General features: G+C 33.9%; 1 protein-coding gene across 1 annotated transcript in view; it reads right to left on the bottom strand.

Annotated features, from left to right (window-relative positions):
• The window catches only part of PTPRQ (protein tyrosine phosphatase receptor type Q), a 229,341-nt gene that overhangs the window by 19,220 nt on the left and 187,626 nt on the right, over positions 1-22,495 (bottom strand). The window contains exons 37-40 of the mRNA XM_032593794.1: positions 13,141-13,167; positions 12,401-12,482; positions 8,958-9,048; positions 3,889-3,965 (exon numbers count right to left, since the gene is read on the bottom strand). Coding sequence (XP_032449685.1) covers positions 3,889-3,965; positions 8,958-9,048; positions 12,401-12,482; positions 13,141-13,167 — 277 coding nt within the window. The remainder of the gene's footprint in view (positions 1-3,888; positions 3,966-8,957; positions 9,049-12,400; positions 12,483-13,140; positions 13,168-22,495) is intronic.

Genomic DNA, 22,495 nt, shown 5'->3' with positions numbered 1-22,495 from the left:
TGGCATTTCAAGCAAAGATTTACCCGAAAGCTAAGAGCAACAATATACTGCCCACTCCAATTCTGAAATCTTCCTTAATGTAGGGTGCTTTCCATCAGAGCCTGCTTACCATGCAGCTCAGTAATGATTTTGAATAGCATTACACGTGGGTCATGGTGACTTTGTTGTAAGATTTATTATATTACAACATCACTTGATTATAGCAGGATATATATATTCAGAATTCTTAGTTTATTGCTCACCCTGCATTATCACCTTCTTATGGCTGTTTCCTGACAACCTATAATATTTAGAAGGGACACTGGGGTTTCATGAATATTCCTTTGTTTATGTAATCTGTGTAGGTTTAGTTATACCTACTAAAACCATCAGTTTCCTTTGTAATCACATTCATGCCCTATACTGTTACCCTATATCTGGTTGAACATTAGAGGATGTGAGCTATTCTTTTGTACCTACTTATTGGGGAATAAAACTTATACAAATCAATACATCACTGATACAATTATTTGCCTTTGTCCTGCTCTATAGTATCACAAAACACATGATCATTAGCACATTGATTAAAGTTAAATGCATATATGCATCATTCTGCAAATCAGAGTAAAACTTCAGCATGCTATAGAGTTTAGGCTACAATGAAAATTAATAATCACAAGATTTCACCAAAATCTTTAGAGAAGAATTACATTTTCAAGGGAATTAATAATTTCATAAGTGACTAAAATATTCTTACTGCAACAGAAAATGTGTGTGGTTTTTCAAAATGGATTTAAAGTTCTTGCAGAAAAATAGGCTTGATTTAAAGTTTTTGCATAAATATTCAAAAGATCCCTTAACTCCTCTGAACCCTCCCTCACTTCCCCTATTAATAAATCTTAAATTTTCCAATTATTTATTTCTTTCACAATAGGACCCAATATATGACTGTAATTATGGAGTTATAATTAATCAATATAGAACTTAGAATGAATTTTCCCCCCTTAACAGAGGTTTCAAGGCAGGACGGAGCATCACATAAGCAGAGTTCCAGTGGGACCAAAGGCAATGGCAGGCCTGGGAGTGAAGACCTATGAACAAGAAAATAATAAAAGACTATGGGCAGCAAAAAACAAACAACCCAGTTAATAAATGGGCAGAATATATGAATAGACACCTTTCCAAAGAAGACATCCGGATGGCTAACAGACAGATGAAAAGATGCTCAAAAATCACACATCATCAGGGAAATACAAATCAAAACCACATTGAGATACCACCTCATACTGGTCAGAATGGCTAAACTTAACACAAGAAACAACAGATGTTGGCGAGGATGCAGAGAAAGGGGAAACCTCTTGCACTGTTGCTGGGAATGTATACTGGTGCGGCCACTCTGGAGAATAGTATGGAGTTTCCTCAAGAAACTAAAAATAGAACTACCCTACAATCCAGCAATTGCACCAGTAGGTATTTACCCAAAGGATACAAAAATACAGATTAGAAGGGGTACACCATCTACATATGCACCCCAATGTTTATAGCAGCACTCTCAACAATAGCCAAATTGTGGAAAAAGCCTAAATGTCCATCAACTGATGAATGGATAAAGAAATTGTGGTTTATATACACAATGGAGTACTACGTGGCAATGAGAAAGAATGAAATATGGCCCTTTGTAGCAACGTGGATGGAACTGGAGAGTGTGATGCTAAGTGAAATAAGCCATACAGAGAAAGACAGATACCATATGCTTTCACTCTTATGTGGATCCTGAGAAACTTAACAGAAACCCATGGGGGAGGGGAAGGAAAAAAAAAAAAAAAAGAGGTTAGAGTGGGAGAGAGCCAAAGCATAAGAGACTCTTAAAAACTGAGAACAAACTGAGGGTTGATGGGGGGTGGGAGGGAGGGAAGGGTAGGTGATGGGCATTGAAGAGGGCATCTTTTGGGATGAGCACTGGGTGTTGTATGGAAACCAATCTGACAATAAATTTCATATATTAAAAAAAAGAAGATGTGGTATATACACACAATGGAATATGACTCAGCCATCAAAAAGAATGAGATCTTGCCATTTGCAACTATTGTAGATGGAGCTAGAGTGTATTATGCTAAGAGAAGTCAGTCAGAGGATGACAATTACCATTAATTTCACTCATATGTGGAATTTAGGAAACAAAACAGATGAACATATGGAAAGGGGGTAGAGAGAATAAAGGGAAATAAACCACAAGAGACTCTTCACAATAGAGGACAAACTGAGGTTTGATGGAGGGAGGTGGGTGGGAAATGGGCTAGATGGGTAATGGGTACTAAGGAGGGCACTTATGATGAGCACTGGGTGTTGTATTTAAGTGATGAATCACCGAATTCTACTTCTGAAACCAATATTGCACTGTATGCTAACTAAAATATTAAAAATAATTAAAATTAAAATAAAAAAATAAAGTTAAAAATTAAAAAAAAAAGAAAAACAGACTAGGGGCAGTAGAGGAAATCCTCAGGTGACTGTAGGCTCACCATGATAAGGATGGTTAACTTTGCTATATGTTAGAATTAAAGCCAGGGTGTGAAAATATAAGGGAGCATATCTTGTTTTTAAAAAAAAAAACAACTGTATATTGGAGCTGTTCAGAGATAGAATCATCTGCCTTAGGAGGAAGTAGGTGAATCAATGCTGAGAGAAGCTAATAGGATTTTTAAAGAGACAGTTCCAAGGTGAATGGTTGACTTAAATAAGAACAAGGGCAATTCCTAACTCTGAGATTCCTCAGAGTGGTTGTGTCAACCCAAGTGGAGGTCTTCGGTGCATTTAAAGTTTCCATATACCTATGATAGGGAAGAGCACTGACAAGTCAAAGAGCCATGGAGAAGGAGAGGAAGCCCTAAAAACACATTGGTTTCATTCAATTTTCAATCCAATGCAGCAAGCTTTTATTATCTATGATGTGCCAGATAGTTCATTAGGCATGCCACAAAATTCATCCCATGTTGGTTCATTTATGTTCTTTTATATTTTTATATTATTTTTATGTTTATTTTTGAGAGAGAGAGAGAGAGACAGAGTGCAAGCAGGGGAGGGGCAGAGAGAGAGAGGGAGACATGGAATCCAAAGCAGTCTCTAGTCTCAGCCGTCAGCACAGAGCCCGACGTAGAGCTGGAACCCACGAACTGTGAGACCATGACCTGAGCTGAAGTTGGACGCTTAACTGACTGAGCCACCCACCTTTTTTTTTTTTAATGTTTATTTATTTTTGGGAGAGAGAGCACGAGAGAGCGAGTGGAGGAGGGGCAGAGAGAGGGAGAGAGAGACTCTCAAGCAGGCCTTGCACTGTCAGTGCAGAACCCAATACAGGGCTTGAACCCACAAACCATGAGATCATAACCTGAGCTGAAATCAAGAGTCAGAAGCTTAACTGACTGAGCCACCCAGGTGCCCCTCATTTATGTTCTTTGAGCAGGTACAATGGAGTGCACATTCTCCAGGTAGCTGAGGATAAAAAGTAGAACATGACATCATAGTCCCACTGAAGGACTGAAAACCTAGATGGGAAGAAGAGCATGCTATTTTTATATTATATGGACATAACTATCTATTTGACTGATTTTTTCTTTGTAAGAGAGATTGACAGACCTTTTTATGCACAAATAATATACTGACAAATATAAAATAGTGGAAAGGCCTGTGTCACTTACTAGTGACATGATTGTTGGTAAACTGCAATCTCTATTAGGAGCCTCCATTTCCCCATCTATAAAAGGGAGGTACCTAGTGTTGTTGTGAGGGACTGGCACATTAAAATCCATAGAGTTTATAATTAATTTCTTATTCAAAATAGTTGGAAGAGTAATATAATTGAAGTATTTATGTTTTATAAGAATATAAAACAAAAAAATGGTGACTTACAGAAACATAGCTGGCATTAATATAATCTGATCCCGGAATACTAGCATCAGCTATCAGCTTCACTCTGTTATTATTATCTAGAGGAAAATATGAGACATTAATGCTAATTCATTTTTAAAATTGCCACTACTTTCTTTCCTATAAAAATAATACAAAGAAATTCATGACATAACATCGAACATTACAGATAGCCATAAAATTAAAGAAGTTCCCTCTTATCTCATATTTCCACTGCCCAGAGACAATGACTATTAATATGTTCTTGTACATACTTCCAGAATCTTCTGTACATATTCATAAAAAATTAACCACAAATGGAATTATTGTGGTTAAAAACCACAAATTTTCTGCAATTTTTTTCATTTACCTATGTATGTCTTTCCATATTATCATAGACAAAATGTCTAGCTCATTATTTTAAACATATGGTATTTCACTGATTGGATATATTAATTTAACTCTTATGATGATTTAAATTCATCTCATTTTGTTATTGCAAAATGCCAAATAAATATATTTAAACTATTTGCAGTGTATTTGTAGAATGCATTACCAGCAGAATTCCTAAATCGTATTGTGCATTTCAAATTTTGAAAGATATTGCCAAATTGTTCTCTAATTATATAAGTTCATACTCCGAACAAAAGTGTTTGAACAATTCTGTTTCCTCTTATTTTCACTACCATATTATTAAACATTTTAATTTATGATATTTTGATAGATACAAATTTATATCTCATAATATTTATTTTTATTTCTTTAAATGTGAATGTAATTGATCTGAGGTTATTTGTTTGTGTATTGGCCATTTTAAATAACTTTTTTAACTGACATTTCATATTATACTATTTTTCTATTAAAAATATTTTATAATGAAAATATGCTTACATGTATTGAATGAAATTTTCTTCTTGTCATTTATTTTACTCTATCAATCAATGGAGCTGCTAGCTATCTTGCCATACATAAAATTTACATGTTTTTATAATCAAATTTCTAATTATTTTTCCTCATGGAATTATGGCTTCTTGTGTCATTCATACAAAGGTGTCGGTCACATCAATGTTTTTATTTGTACAAATTCATTCATAATTTCTTCTGGAACTTTAATGGGTTTTTCTGCTTTTGTTTTAACTATTTCAATCTTTGATCCATTGGAATTTATTATTATTTTTTATGGAACGAGCTAAAATATATTTTTTATTGTTTGTTTCTTTGTTGCCATTTGGAACAACAGTCTCAATTTGTTAACATTCCATCATTCCCCCTTACTCAAAATACTACTGTTATTATACACTAGATTTCTCTATGCATTTAGGCCTATTTCTGGACTATTTTTTCCTTTCCATTAATTTTTCTGCCTATTCTTTCTTTAACACCAAACTTTTAATGATTATTCTTTAGAATATTTTAAGATCTGGTAAAACTAGATGCCCCTAACCATTATTTTTTTTAAAAAAGGGGTTCAAAATTATTTTTTGTGAGGATATTTACCACTTTGGTATTACAGTCAGAATGTCCAGTGCTAATTTTAACTAGTCATGAGAATGATACAAAGTACCATTACTACATCTTTATTTTGAAGTTGTTTTTTTTTTTTTTTTTTTTCCTAATCTCATGAGGAAGACACTTGGTAGTGGAGGAACAATTGGTAAATGGCTTTGGGTTTGAATTCCAAATGAATCATCTGTTATCTACCATATAAATGGACTTGGGTGAATTCCTTAACTTCTCTTCTCCTTCATTACCTAAACTATAATATATAGTTATAATATTTATTTTTAGAATTTTCTTGAGGAAAACTTACACGAAAGCTTCTGGAACTTATAAAGCTGAGTAGAACTTGATACATGCTCTCATGTTCTTAAAGCTTAAACACATGTTACTTGTTAAATGACTATGCTGCATCGTTAGAGTTAAAATGACCTGCCCTATAGGTTTAGAGATGGGGAATGTTTAAGCAAATTTATGCAAATTATTTATGCCTCAAAGACTTTGAATTTGGTGTGCTATAACTATTTTAATGACCTTGTGGCTGGTCCTGTAACTTAGGAAGGGATGCCATCAGGTTTCTATTCACTTGATATGCCTGCTTATAACTATCTGAGTCAACAGCAAGCTAAACTTTTCTTCGTGGTGTTGGAACATTTCTGAAGGTCATAGTGTCCTGTCAAACAGAGATTTGGAAATCTCTTTTGCAAGCATTTGCTGCTAATTCTAGTACCTTAAAGCCCTGTAAGCTAATATCTTCTATAATGCACTGTGATATTTGAAATCCCACTTCCTACATTACTCAGGGGAAACAATGTACTTCACTAAGCTGGCTCAAGCTAAAATTCAGAGTCTATTAAAATGAATTCATTCTCTATGGGAGAAAAAAACGTTTCTTCAGCTTAATGGCTTCTCTGCGAGCACAGCGGGAGAATATATTTAGTTTAAACATCTCATTTCCTTGTACTGTGTGTGTGTGGCAGGGGTACACTTACCCATAGAGGTGGCTGTGAGTTTATAGCTCGCCTTGTAACCCAGATTAGGGAACTGTGCTTGTTATGTCCAGACTATAGACACTAAGTCCTGTTACTAAAGCTTATTCACCAAGAAAGTTAGTGGCTTTTAAAAATAAGCAATCTATTGTTGATTCAACAATCATAAGCACTAACATTGGGAGCATGTTCCAGTACTGTGCAGAGTGGGTTAAATAATTATTTCATTAATCCTCACAGTAAGCTCACGAGGTGGACACCACTGAATGGTACATATAGTCACTAAGGCTGTTAGTAGGTACACAGGATTGCAGCCTAGCAAGTTTCATTGGAGCCCACACATTCTTAGCAGTTTTACTATATGCAGGCAGTAGGTATTCATTGAATTAATTAATTATTCTAATAACATTCTTGAAGAATAGAGAAATGTACCTAATACAATTATTTCTTATAGGACCTCCAATTCTCTAAGAGGATAGTTAAGAAACATTTTTCCCCTACAAATCCATGAAAAGATATTGAATGTGGATGTAATACATTATTTGAAAAAGTGCCATAAATTTTTCTGGACTGAAAAGAAAGCAGAAAGCAGAAAAGCTTCAAGAAAGCAGAAAACAATTAGACATTGTCCATTTGCCTCTAGTAAAGGTGAAACATGCATGAAATTCTAATTATGATATTCCAAACATCCTTGATGTGTAATTCCACCATTAACAATTATTTTTTGTCTTAGCCTCAGATTTGAAGAAATGGGGCAATCATACTCCTCAAATCTTCTTGTTGTTTTAAGGTTTTTTATTTTCTTCCATTGACCACTCTTATTCTCTTCCTGTCTTATAAGTAATAAAGCTATGTGGTCTGACTTTTCTTATAGTGATAATGTGAATCCTGATAATAATGCACTGGGATCTTAATAATAAAAGATTGAAATGTCACATTTAAAAAATATTTTGCTAACATCTCAAATTTCTACATATTTTCAATTAGGTACCCTTTGATCTTTGGAAATAAGTTAGCCATATTTGGTTTACTTATTTTATATATACTGATAGATTAGAAATCACTTCAGCCAAATATATGAATGTAAATAGATATGAAATATTCCATAATAACTGTCTTTCAATTAGATTATAGTATTCATTTTCACTGAAAAGCATTGAATAGGAATGAAGCAAACAAGTATGGAAGAAATATAGATAGAGACAAATATAAAAATATGAGAAATTCCCTATCTCTTAAACTTATAATGCATCTGACCCAGGTTAACTCTCTGAAAGGGAAAACAAAAGGATCCACTGAGAAACACAGACATTTAGAGATGCAATACTAACACTCGGTCATTCCTACAATAGTGTCTGATTTGTCAACTTGCTCCTAAAGTCATTCACATATTATTTGCTTTGTTCCAGGAAGGATTTTGTGTGATTAAAGCTATTTGCATTTTCATCCTATCCTAATTCTTGGGAATTAGCAGATTCCACTAGATGACTACTTCCTATATCACGTTTCCCTACATTTGTTTACTTCATGCCTCAGTTATCCTCCAGTTCTAGAATATCAGAATTTGCTCCATGGCTTCCTATCCACATCCTTTATTATTTTACACTCTGCGAGTGTATCCTTCTCCACGTCTGTGTCTTCCTAGACAGAAGAGTTCAATTTTTAAGTAAGGATTTTACCAATATAGAACATAGAAAAATATATATATTACTATTATATTATTATATATTATATTTGTATATTGTGTATCATTATAATACATAATATTATATATTATTATATATTAGAATATTTTAAAATTAGGAATATTTAAAAATTCTAGATTTTGAAACAATATTAACAATATTTCAGAACACCACAAATAGCACTTGTTTATTTCATAGTAGGAAGTGAATTGTATCAGAATATAGACAGTGTTCAGAATATTCAGAATTGTATCAGAATATAGGCACACGTGTTCAAAATATGTAATATCAAACATACAGCTATTATTAACAGAGGAATATAATTATTTTTCCTTTCACATCACTGCTAATTCTTAAAACAACAATGCAGTTTCTTTTCTCATTGATTGAGAAATGAAGTATGGCTTACTATGGTGAGACACAACCCTGCATCCTTTGTAAAACCAATCCTGGTAAGCATACGTTTACTCCGATCTTCGGTGAATAGTTTGCAATGCATTTTTTTATATTCCGTAAGAAAGCACTGCCCTGCTTTTAAGGGAAACTAATGCACAAAGTTACATGTTTCTCTTTTCATTTGAGAACTGGATCTGTAGGAAGATGTTAGAGAGGTTCCTTACTTGGGTTAAATTACAAAGCTAAGAAACTATTAGGTCTACAGTTTCTTGCACCTGCATAAGTGAACCTTGTGTGAACAAGCTGAAAATCATGTATGTTAACTTCAATAAATATTAACAAAGCAAAAGAGATACAGTTTGAAAATTACTGCTAATAAAATGCCTTATTGTAATCTGATGAATATGTAATATAATAAATTTAAGAAGTAAAAATGCTAAGATGCATTTGGTACTCATTTTAAAACATTTTGCAGGTCAGAACCAGAGGCAGTAAGTGCACATACATGGTTTTATATTTGGAAAGCGGTTTTTTGCTCTGTTCCAAGGCAGATCAGCATCAGTTGAAGAAAGATCCTGAAGAAATTTTGGTAATTCCTGTGGAATGAAGTTATTGCACAGTTTAGATTTATTTCAGAGGAAAACAAGAAATTCTACTTAATAAAAGACTATTCTTCACTCTAAACCCTTTTACTTTTAAATTGAAAACACCTCTCATAACTTCAGAAACAAGATCAAATTAATAGTAATGAACTTATATAAATGTTTACTGAAAATATTCTGAAAAAAATTGGTCTTTTGGACTATTGGTCTTTCTGGGATAATTTCTTTGTATTTTGGGAAGCTCTAAGATGTGGCAACCGTGTTAATAATAACCCTGCTCCATACTTCACTAATGGTTTCATCAGGTACACACTGAGTATTATTTAATATTTTAATGTCTACTTAGTAGGGGAAGGGAGTTCAGTGATTTATTTTTTGTTTTCTCTCCTCGGGCAGCGTGATTTCATGCCTATTAATTGGTACAACACTGGTCAGTTTAAGAACATGTCAAAGGTCAATTCCTGTTCTCAGTAGGCATTGTTAAATCGGTACTGGAATGCAAAGGTGCGATTAAGAATTATCAGACACAGAGGAAGGGTCAAGGAGATCCATTATTGACATTTTGATAAGAGATCATGATATTATCCATTCATCATTAAAAAAGTTGGTGCCAGAAAACGTGTTCATTATTTTGTTGAGCTGGTGATTTATATTTACAAAGTTCATAGGTTTCCAGTTTAGAAATAAGTCTCAACTTGCCAAATTCCTTAAAAAGTATTAAAATTGGTGTTTTTACAATTTTTTCAACATCATTATGAATAATTTCTTTTAATTAGGTAATTCTCCCTTTCCCACTTATTTTTCCTCAAAAAGAAAATCCGGACAGTCTTTTGCATATGGATATGGGTTAGAGAAAAGAAACAGTGTAAGCATCTGAAATCTCGTGTGTTGGCACAAAAGGCTTAGGGAAAAAAAAATTAGCCAACTAGGGAATCCCAGAACAGCTTCCTTGTGTCAAGGTGTCAGGAGTATATGTCAGTATATTCGTAAGAGACAACGAAATAGAGGCAGAAAAAAAGGTGAAATGGAAATCATCTGAAAAGTGGTACTTCTATTCTGTAATTTTTTCACAAAGAAGTTTCCACTTATAGATTTAAATGACTGTGGCCTTGATAATTAATACCCAATTACCAGGTTGACTGTTTGGATTGTAATGATATACTTGGCAGCCTTTTTCTTATCAGGGAACATAGGGCCTCCACCATCCTTTTCAGCATTTTCTCTTACTGTTTGCTCTTTTCATTGGGATCCTAGTTGAGTTGGACTGTTTTGCATCCTTAACCCTTCCCCCTTTATCTATCTGTTGGTCTTCTGCTTGTCCTAAAGTTCATCTCAAAGGTCACCTTTTTGTAAAGCCTTTTCTGACTGCTATCCAAATAGAGTCAGTTCTCACTTTTCCCTGCATATTTCTATCATGATACGGTGTATTTTTGTATTTTTTGTGCATGTCTTATCACAGTATGAGCTTCTTTTATGGTAGAAGTCATCATCATAATAGCTAATACTCGTGTCAGCCATGATTCTTAGTGTTACACACATTCAATTATGTTAGCATTCGCGACTTAGTGAGTTAAATAGTATTATTTTACAAATGAAGATATTGAGGAACAGAGAGTTTAAGTGATTTGCCCAAAGTCACTTGGCTATTGAGTGTTGAGTTCATATATATACATCAATATGCTAAATACAATGCCTATCATATAGTAGAAGCTTATAAATATTTAACGTATAAGTGAGTATGACCTGAGTTATAAAGTTTATCAAATATGCATTTATTTATTAAAATATAATTTTGCTTTGAAAACTTAACACATCATTAGGGGCGCCTGGGTGGCTCAGTCGGGTAAGCGTCCGACTTCAGCTCAGGTCACGATCTCACGGTCCGTGAGTTCGAGCCCCGCGTCGGGCTGTGGGCTGATGGCTCAGAGCCTGGAGCCTGCTTCTGATTCTGTGTCTCCCTCTCTCTCTGCCCCTCCCCCGTTCATGCTCTGTCTCTCTCTGTCTCAAAAATAAATAAACGTTAAAAAAAATAAAAAAAAAAAGAAAACTTAACACATTATTAAGATAAAAACAATTTTAAAAAGTTCCTTACATATATAGATATAAAGTTTCCTATATATTTATATAAAAAAACAAGTTCTCAAAACCATGATCTCCAAAAAAGTTGAACTAGAAACTTTCTCAACATAATACATGTGAAAATGTTATCGCTAATAAAACTTTTCATCTACTCAGTCATGCATAATGTAATTATATTCGCTCTTATTCTAGTGAAATTACACTTTTGCTCCTGAAAAATTGAGAGTTCTCGCTGTGTAAATGCTAAGAAAAGTTTTATGGTACCATCGATTTTGTTAAGTCCAGGCCAATATTACTTAAGAAGCATAACCAAAGAGCTGTAGGAAATACCATTAATCTTCTCACATTTTGTTATTATTCCCTGAGAGGCTGAAATATTATAATCCTGAATTATTCAAGCCAATTGCTTAATTCTTTGTTTCATAAGTTCACACACTAAAAATTTCATGCAAAAAAAAAAAAAAAACGAAATACATTTTTTGGTGACATTTAGAGATCCGTTTTACTTATATAATACAAAATAACCAGCTAAGTTTGGAAAGATGCACACAAGTTTTAAAAAAAGCTTATTTATAGTTCTGATATACACCTTATGCATTATTATAATTTAAATTTTATAGGTATATAGAATGTTGAAAGCAATAAAATTAATCTTAACTTCTGAATAGTGTCAAAGTGGAATGTTCTTAACTTCACATATTCTCCATAATGTGATATAGTATTTATTTCATAGTAACTTAATAATAGGCCTCATAAAATGCAGGTATTTTTACCTTTTGGATAGTTCTAGAAATAATATGATTTTTATAGTTTCTGGAAACATCACGTTCTCAGGTTCATCCACATCACTAACATAAACTAAGCAGGCAAAAATGGAATTATTTGGTCTCTAAATCTAAAATAATTATTTAAATATTAAAACCACATTTAGAGCATAACCTAAGTCTCACAAAAACCAGTGAATACAGCATTCCAGATTCTCATCCATCTGGATGAAAGAGCAGAGAAGAAATGAGGCCAGGTTGCCATTGCTGGGAAGGTCTGAAGCAGAGCACCTTTTCCTCACACAGTAGGTGAATAATTCCATTCGGGTTGCACCAGAGGCCACCACGTATAACATTACTATCCAAACAATCAACCTGGTAATTGGGTATTGATTATCAAGGCCACAGTCCTTCATGGCCTTGCTTGCTTAAAATGGACATGAAATGTGACACATGAAACGACTGGAGGTCTGGCAATGTTGTGACAACTGCTAGTAACATACCGAAAATTCTTCTTGAAACTTTAGGTTGTTGTTTGTGCAAAGCTCTTCAACATGTTGCAGGAAGGATTTCTTGCTCACCGGCCTCCAAGCAAAGAAAGGTATAAATATTATCACGTTAGATTGAGTTCTTTCACTTTTGCATGGCGCTGGCTGTACAGTTAATGAGCCACAGAACAACAGACATTTCAAAACCCATAAACCACACCGCCCTTTAAAGTCACTCTGTCATATTTACAAAATTAACTTTTCCACCGTAAGTTTGCTTTCTTTGTCTCCTGGTACAAAATTCTTTCAATTTTCAAGTGACTTTCGATGAATGATTTCATATTTTAATGAAGAAAGTTTTTCAAGTAAATATAAGGGCATAAAGTTATCATTGAATCCTAAAGCACATAATACCTCTTTGTCATACAGAAAACATTTTATACATTACAAGGTTTTAGAAGATATAAAATATTGCAGTGACCTCATTCTCATAATGACATGGTTTTTAAACCCTAAGGAGTTTAAATATCCCCGTATTACTTCCCAAGCTAAAATACAGACATGCAGGCTTCGCCCCAGAGAGAGAGAAAGCATTTCTCCAGTTACCATGCAATTAGTCATGCTTTTATGATTTATATCCAGCTTGGAGGTTTTTCTAGCAAACATACAAGAAAGGAACCACACATTAAGATTCATTGAATCAGTGAATCTAGCATTGATATTCAAAAAGAAGAAAAGATATTTAACAAACTTACTTGATGGATTTTCTATAACTAAGTAACCTGCAACAGAGATTGTATTAAATGCATTGTAAGTTGAGGGTATAATTCTTTCTAAAAGACTTCTAGACTAAAATCAGAAAAATATAATAAATCAGTAATGTATGATGTGTTATCCCTTTAACTGATAGGTGATCGTTACTTTAAATTCTATTTCAATTGTCTAATATTTGGATCCAAATATGGCCAAATAATAACTTAGTTTCTCTCTCAAGCTAAGGCACCCTTTTATGCTGTTAGGCCTTTGGAATACTGTGTTAAAAACAGGTTTTTTTTAAATTTTATTTTATATATTTCATAGTATCTAGGGTCTAAGAGAGTTAATGTGGATTAAAAAAAATATTTTCTTTGTCCACAGAGAGTGCTTAACCAGGGAGAGTGGATCTTTGAAAAATGACATCATATTGCCTAAATTTTATTTCATGATGAGTTTTGATGAGTATGTAACCATAAAAAATCACAATTCTTTCAGTTACTTTAGACATATCTCCTGTGACACTTCATCAGTCCAATTATTTATACTCTGAAAAAATCTGAAATAATTTTTTACAGCTAAATAGACTATGCATCACACACAAATTCAGAGATGGGCACATCTTCAATAACACGTTTGTCATGCACAATTAGCACCGCAAAACCACAAAAGGCACAAAGTATAATGAAATAAAATGAATAACATATAACTTTTTCAAAGTTTTAAAATTTAAATATTATCAAGGATGATTTTGCTGTATTCCTTAAATGAAGAATATTTATAAGAAGATGTGGTTTTGAGGTAAAGAATAAATGAAAGAAAATAATTAGATTGAAAGATGCAGCATAAAGAATACTATACAAATGGTCTCAAAGGGGTGGGTTCAATGAACAAAAAATGAGTCAAAAAAGTTCAATTTATTACAATATAGGAACTGGTGAAAAATATGGGGGTGCAGGAGCAAGTACTACCAAGAAGAATGATAGAATTCTTGGCTAATGCTTTAGGTGTCCCCAAGGAGAAGAAGGTATCTCCCAGCTTCTTAGGGTATAACCTCATAGAGCATACCATTATCAAACACGGCATCACAGTGATAAAACAGCAATGTTTGAGCAAAGTCTTCGTGGATGAACTTGTAAGCTTCCCACGATATCCTAGAGTGATTCTAAGAAGGCAACAGAGAAATTTTTAACCAAATGAATATGGAGATGACTGAATGGGCTATTGAATCAGAATCTTTGATTTTGGGTTTAGAAAAGAAAGACAGAGTATCTGAATTCGAGGCTCTTGAAATATTTCTGACATAGCAACAGATGAAGTGGGGAATGGGGCAACAATCGATCCCTGTTGGAAATAATTACTCTTCAGCAAAGACCAGTAAGAAAAAAAATATAATCATGGGCTAGACCCATACTACCCAAGCTCCCTTAGATTCCTGTTGCCCCGATGCTTTTATGCCATAATATTCCTCAGAAACAGGAAAAGCAAGGGGTTAGGTTAGGCATTCCTACTTAACTGAGCTTAAGATAGAAATATGAATGAGACATTTGAATTAGCAAGACCAATTTCCCTGCTACCACAGGGAAATGGAAATTCTTGAATTGCATGGAGATTGTTTTCATATCAACTTGTGAATGGTGAAATTCAAACATATTACATCTAATTGAATGACAGGCTCATGGCCCACCTATTTAAGGACAGTCAGACTGCCATCCTATAGTAGGAAGAGTCTCTTTTCCCAGAGAATCCAAAATTATTTGAGGCAGTATTGGCAAAATATTTTTACTCAGCCATCTAGAATCTAAAGTAGGGCTAGTTTCTGCACAGCCATCAATATGGTATTTGAAGAATCAAAATATGTTCATGAAGTCCTCAAAATACATTAAATATGAATAATCATATTAAAATATAAATGAGCAAGAAATAGTTGAACCACCAATTATTCACATCCTGGCTCTTATTATCATTAATGATTTATACTTTCACTTAGAAATTATAATTAATTTAATAAAAAGATGTTTCTTTTATCAATTTATTTACAGTGAAGAATACTACAGAAAGTTGCTTTTTTTACTATTATTTTATCTTGCAATTGAAAGATCTCTGTAAAGGTACTAATTTTATTTTTTTAATTTATTTATATTTATTCATTTTTTAAAGTTTATTTACTTATTTTGAGAGAGAGAGAGAGAAGGGGAGGGGCAGAGAGAGAGGGAAAGAGAGAATCCCAAGCAGGCTCCATGCTGTCAGTGCAGAGCCCAACACAAGGCTCGATCTCACAAACCATGAAATCATGACCTGAGCTGAGATCAAGAGTCGGAAGCTTAACTGACAGAGCCATCTAAGCGTCCCTAAAGATACTGATTTTGAACTGTAACTGGCTATTAGATTCAGGTGAATATTTGTGAATTCTTTCCTTACTATAAAATATGATGCCTTTATTGGTTTTAAATATGGGCTCTAACAATTACTAGGTATGTTACCTTAAGCAAGTTACTTAATCTTTCTGTGCCTCAGTTCCTAATTTGTAAAATAAGGAAAGCATATGTAAATCAAGCTCATATATGTAAAATGTTTAGAAATGCCCTTGGCTTTGGAAGCAATACATAAATATTAGTTACTATCATTAGTATTAGAATTGCTATTTCTACTCTATTTTGTAAAACTCAAGCTCCTCTTACCCATCTGTCCTACAATTCATGCTGATATAAAGGAAGAAATTTTTTTGTTTCTAAAAGAATACTTAATTTTACTCAAAACTCGGTAGACTAGACTGTGCTAAATTAAGCAGCAAGATTTCCTATTTTATTCTTAATCAGGGTCTCAGCATAAAGAATGATCATAGATAAACAGACTTCAAATCTAAGCCTTGCTTTCTAGTTCTCAATTCAAGATCCCAAATACATCTCTAATAACATAAAGACTGTAATAATTCAGTTTTCACATTATCATGTGAAAGCATTTCTCATCATGCCCACACTTGTAATGTTCTTCCTTACAACTACCTTTCACATATCCTGTTTGTACTCCACATACTTTCTAGCATCCCTCCCTCTCAGTTTGTACCATTTCAGGTGTTTTACCACAACCATATCCTACTGATTCCTCAACAGCTGATTCAAATGTTAACCCTTCTATGGACCTTACTCTGATCTGTTATAGAGAAAATAACTTCTTTCTATAAAACCAAATTTCTATGGACAGGTCACTTACCACTTGTATTATGGCTGTATAAGTACACGTATTAAGGATATACATGTTGAGGTTCATGTATACTTGAAGGCTGGGGCAGGATTAACACTTGGTTTTGCTATAAATCCCTTGTAACCTTATTCATAGTAGACAATGAATTAATCATCATTAAATATAAAACTGTGGATGCATTCAGACTAGGACACATAGAATGTTAAACATAAATACTCTGATTATTATGAGAGTATCTAAAGTGAATGAATTTTCCACTAAAATAGAAGGCAATTGAGAATTCTCAGAAGTTTTAGCTAAGTATGATCAATAGATGTATGAATAAACACTATATGAGTCTAACCAAAGCCATATTGGATCCCCTAACTAGAAGTTAACAGGAGCTAGATACCTCGTAGGAAATTAGATATATGAAAACAAAATCATCTTGCCTATCCAACTAATAAAAAGATAGACTTCAAAAAAACAAGTAAGAACTATTTTGGCTGTATTTTCCTTTGTATCACTCTCTTTTTCTAAACCTAGCCACTTTATGTAACCTATTCTTTACATTTGTATTTAAGTAATATGAGAAACAAGACTTCTAAAGTCTAATTTTTATGTAATTTTCCAGTCTATGCTTATGTTACCAGTATGTGTGACCTGAAATTGAAATACCTATCTGGATGGCTTAAATTGAGAAGACATTTTGGCACACATTACCTGACTATTCAAATAAAGATTTTTTGTTGTTGTTGTTGTCTATAGTATCCATATCATTGCTTTGATACTTAGCTTCATATTATAAAGGTGCATTTTTCCGTTAAGAATTCGCTGCATTCTAAATTTTATTATAGGTTTTAAAGTCTGTTTTTATATAGGAAAAAAATAAATTTGAACAATTTATACAGGGAACTAGAAAAGAAGGTGGAGCATAATACACAAAAGCATTGACTTTTATTGATGAGAAAACTAAATTCTTTTAGGAAAAATTGTTTGTTTAGATAAGCATAAAAAATACCTCATAGAAATTAACGTCCATGAAAGTCAGCAATGTTATTTTAGAAGGAGTGTTATTTCCAAATCAAGTGATCTGTGAAGATACTCAAAGAAACTCAAATAGCAAGCTTTTTATTAACATTTTTAAAAACTTAAAGTGTTACATAGGGAGAATTTTAGACTGGTATGGTACACTTATTTTAACCCTTATTTTATTCACTTACAATGGTGAAGATACTGTCAAATTGTATTCAGTTCGTTATTATATAAATCAATTTGGGAACTGTCCAGATTTCAATAAGATAACTGACCACTTTCCAACAGGAAGGGCTAAACACTTCTTATTACATGAATCTTAGCTGTCTTAAATCCTATTCCTTTTTTTTTGAAAAGGGTATTATTTCATGTCTGGGCTCATTTTTTAAAAGTCTATCAAAAACTTAAATTCCACTCAGATTACTCTTGATAGATTCAGAGAGGAACCATTTATTTATGTTGGCAGTGGTGATTGAAGACCATATTGTCACAGAGACTCAGCTTTCTCTCAAGGTCAATTAGTTGAAATCTATAGGGAATTAAAATATAGTCCAAATAGAGAGCTATGGATGATAGCCTATAGATGAGCAGCTTAAATCAGCATTACCAGTGGCATAGGACAAATTGAGAAACCTCGTGTTTTCTACTTAGGTTAAAAAGAAAAGAACCTCAGATTTTATTGCATTGGTTTAAACTATGTATTTGTCAAACTAACAACATACTTCATATTCAAATAAAATTTTGTTAAGAATCTTTCTGGTAAAATATCTTAATGAAACTTTCCAAGTTTTAGAAAATGTTGAGAGTGAATTTTTAATTTATAAATTACAATCGCCATTAATTGTTCTAACACTTACATGTACTTCTTCAATGATATCCTATTACTTATCCACAACATTTCCTATAATGATCTCAAAGGTGTCTTAAGTTTTGTCTTTTCCTATTGTTTTTATTTGTTTTAGGCTTTAAAAAGTATTCTTTCAGATCCTTCTTCATTGTTTTATCAAATCACCAACAATTTTTCTTTGGTCCCTAATATAAATTTAAACAATTATCCTAATCAATCCTTGAAAAGTTAAAAATATAACTACCATATGATCTAGCAAGTCTACTTCTAGGAATGTCCAAAGGAGATGAAAACACTAACTCAAAAAGGCATCTGCACCCCTTTGTTCATGGCAGCATTATTTATAATAGCCAAGACATGGAAACAACCTAAATGCCCAGCACAGGGTGAATGGGTAAAGAAGTTGTGGCATGCATATATATATATATATATATATATATATATATCCATAAAAAAGAGGAAATTCTACCATTTGTAACAACATGGATGGGTTGGAAGGCATTATGCTAAGTGAAATAAGTCAGAGAAAGAAAAATAGTATATGATCTCACTTATATGTGGAATCTAAAAAACAAACAAACACGAATCCATAGAGAAAGAGATCAGATTTGTGGTCACCAGGGACAAAGGGTGGAGGGGAGGGAGAATTGGAGGAAGGTGGTCAAAAGATGCAAACTTCCAGTAATAAGATAAATAAGTACTAGGGACCTAACGTACAACACAATAACTATGGCTAACACTGCTATATGGTATATTTGAAAGCTGTTAAGAAGATAGATCCTAAGAGTTCTCATAACAAGGAGAATATTTTTTTCTTTTTATTGTATTTATATGAAATATATATATACAATTTTATTGTATCTATATGAAAATATATATATATATATATTGTGGTAATTATTTCATAATATCTGCAAATCAAACCATCATGCTGTAGACCTTCAACTTATACAGTGAGCCATGTCCATTATTTCTCAATAAACTTGTAAAAAATGTTAAAAAAATATTATCCTAACCAATAGCTGGTACTATACAGCTGACTCTAAAACCTCACCTCATAAGGTAAACATACCACTTGAATAAGTGGTGTAATATAGTTCTTATTTAATTAGAAAAACAATCAGTAAGTGATAGCTAAGTACTTTCTCAGTATATTTCCTCATATCTGTAAAGATAAACAGGTTTAATAGGAGCCTAGCTATTTAAAGGGCAGCTCTTTGGAGGCATCCCTTCCTTTTTCATCCCAGTATGTCCAGTGTCTACAACAGTGCCTGGCACTTGATAGGTGCCTGACTGATCCTTCTTTTACTCAAACAAGATAAAATGGACTTCCAAATAGATAAGGAAAAGCAACATTCTTCCTGACATAAAAGAGCTGTGAGAAGATTCCCAAGGAGGCAAGAGGTGTATTTTCATTATTATGAAGTCTTTCGACATTAGCACTTTTGAAAACAAAATTCTTGACAGATGTTTTTTCTTGTCTACCACATATCTTAGATTCTAGCCATGGGCATAAGATTAGCTACCTCGGGCAAGAGGGCAGACGGAGTAGATAGAGAAGCTGAAGAAATTGCTGACAGCTGTTTGAAGAGGTGGACACAGACTCTCAGTGAGAATTTAATGAAGAGGACACAGATGACATAATATCTAAAAAGAAGCACTTCTAGACTGAACTATTATTAGCTAGCAAGCAAGTTAGCACTGAAGTTCTTCAGTTAAGGGTTAGAAGGGAACCACAGAAAACTAAATTTGGAAGAATACTACATCTACTTTAACAAATATGATTTATGAAGAGGTGTTCTATAAAGGTTCTGATGAATCCAAACTAATTATGTTTACCTCTAACAAAGTAAGAGCTCTGACTAAGGTGGATACTACTGACTAATTCTAAGACAGGACATTTGGTTGTGGAGGAGAAACAGTGAGGATTCTATAAAAAATGGAAGTATTCTTCTCTGAGGCATTAATGGCATAGAGCAAAAAAAGTAAAAGAATTCTGTTTAATGACGTCAAAAAAGGATATTTGGCAGGGGGCAGGGTTGCTCAACCAGGCCCCTTGTGAGTCTAGAATGCTGAGGGGTCAGCTTTGAGTGCTGGTTGGAGTTGGATATTTTATGTGTGATGTGATCACTTAAACCTTTAGCTCGACAGAATCTTACTTTGACAACTGAATCTGATCATGCAGGTCCTTTGAGGAAAATGTATTTTTATAAAACTATTTTAATTCTGTCAGTGGGAACTTGGCAATTAGTTTATATGAAGTAAAACAAGGTTACCTATGTTTCCAAAATGCTGAATATGATTAGAGTAGAAATAGTCCTGGATTCCACTGTTTTAATCATGCTGAGTACTATTCATGATCAATGAGAATGTCAGGAGCCTTGGCCCCATCCAGGTTTGTGGTTCATGGGGACTGATTCCTCTGTAATAGATTTGGGATTTTGAAATAAAATGCATTTTTGTTCTTTGCCTCCATTCATATTCTTTGCCTGAACAAACTGGTTATCTCTGGGGCACTCGATCAGTTGCTGGAGTCCCTGGTAATACTGACATTTTGCTATGCTACCCTCAGAATGCATAAAGCAAGTTTTGTGCTAGCCTACAAATGGCATTTCCAAGCATCAGAGGAGTGCCTGAAAGCATGCACAGTTGGCTACCCATTGGTTAGGACTGAAGTACAGATTCCATGAAATGTGCCACTCTGTGTATGCCCCAGAGGCACAGAATGGAAAATTTCATCGTCTTGGTCTTTACAGATTGCCACCTGCAGTAGTCGAAATGAGCTTGTGTGAAGTGTGGACCCAGACTCCATCTGTCGGATGAAGAACTCAGCTTTGTATCATGGTAATAATAACACAAGATGCATGTGCAGAAATCTAGGTGAAAACCTATTTTACTATCAAAGCTAACACAACATGAGAACACAGCAAATTCTCAGGACATGCACATTACGAGTCAATGTGCATTTTGATAAGGTTAACTTTACCATATCAATAGCATGCAAATTATAGAGGATATATTGTACCTAGAAAGCATAGGGCTTTTTTTCCTTTGGCTTTGGAAAAAATAGCACATTAAACAACAAAATGCTCAGTATAATACATTTAAAAATATAGAGCACACCAGCTGACAAGATGAAAACCATCACAACAGAGCTCTGCACCACCATAGTAACTTACTGGATGACAAAAATCTCCTTGCGTCTAAAGAAAAATGAAGAATATCTGAAAGTAAACATTCATTGTTTATTTAGTACACGAACACACTGCATTAGTTTTTGCTGCCACCAGCACATGAGCATTAACTGTCTTGAGCTTCATTCCACTTCAGGACATCTCTTGTCCTGAATTCACATGGTCAGACATTTCTTATCTGGATTCATGTATTTTTGCCATTGTTTGCAAAATGGTTTCAGATAGAAGAAAAATTAATGACCAGAGTCTGTCAAAGAACTGATGGCAATTAAAATGCTAACAATTTTACATAGAGTTTCATATATCAGTCAGATATTATGTATTCTTATTGAAGGACAGTAAGACTTGGACTATTAAAGAATTTTTAGCTTCTGCAAGTTTGAACCTAGACTAAAATGCCATCACTCCTTTGCCCCTTATCACTAACGGACAAATAATTTGAAAGAAGCAGGTCTTCCCTTAGAATCATTTCTCTGCATAGGAAAACTGCTTGAAGAAGGATACCATGGGGCCTTGTTTTTTTAATAGGGGTAATATTAATCTCATCTAGTACGCTTCAGAGTTCACACACACACACACACACACACACACACACACACGCGTACCTTGATAACCTCCAAATCAAACAAACCCAGGCTAGCATCATGGCTCTCTTATTTACTAGATCTATGACTTTGGACAGTTACTTAAATTCGCTAAATATCTTTTGTTTCGGGGCGCCTGGGTGGCTTGGTCAGTTAGGCGTCCGACTTCGGCTCAGGTCATGATCTCACAGCCCGTGAGTTCGAGCCTCGTGTCGGGCTCTGTGCTGACAGCTCAGAGCCTGGAGCCTGTTTCAGATTCTGTGTCTCCCTCTCTCTCTGCCCCTCCCCTGTTCATGCTCTGTCTCTGTCTCAAAAATAAAATAAACGTTAAATATCTTTTGCTTTTCATTTGTAAAATGGGATTAAAAGTACCCACCACAAAGGAAAGAGTTAAGTGAGATCATTACACACAGAATTTAACACATAGGAATTGCTCATAAACAGTAGCCATTATTATGTTAGCAAACCCTCTATGTGAAAGTATGCTGAAGTGATAATTTGTATAAAGATTGTA

This window comes from Lynx canadensis, chromosome B4 (genome assembly GCF_007474595.2).
Source record: "Lynx canadensis isolate LIC74 chromosome B4, mLynCan4.pri.v2, whole genome shotgun sequence".
Classification (NCBI taxonomy): domain Eukaryota; kingdom Metazoa; phylum Chordata; class Mammalia; order Carnivora; family Felidae; genus Lynx; species Lynx canadensis.
The sequence above is the reverse complement of the archived record's forward strand: the minus strand, read 5'-3'. Positions and strand labels throughout refer to the sequence as shown.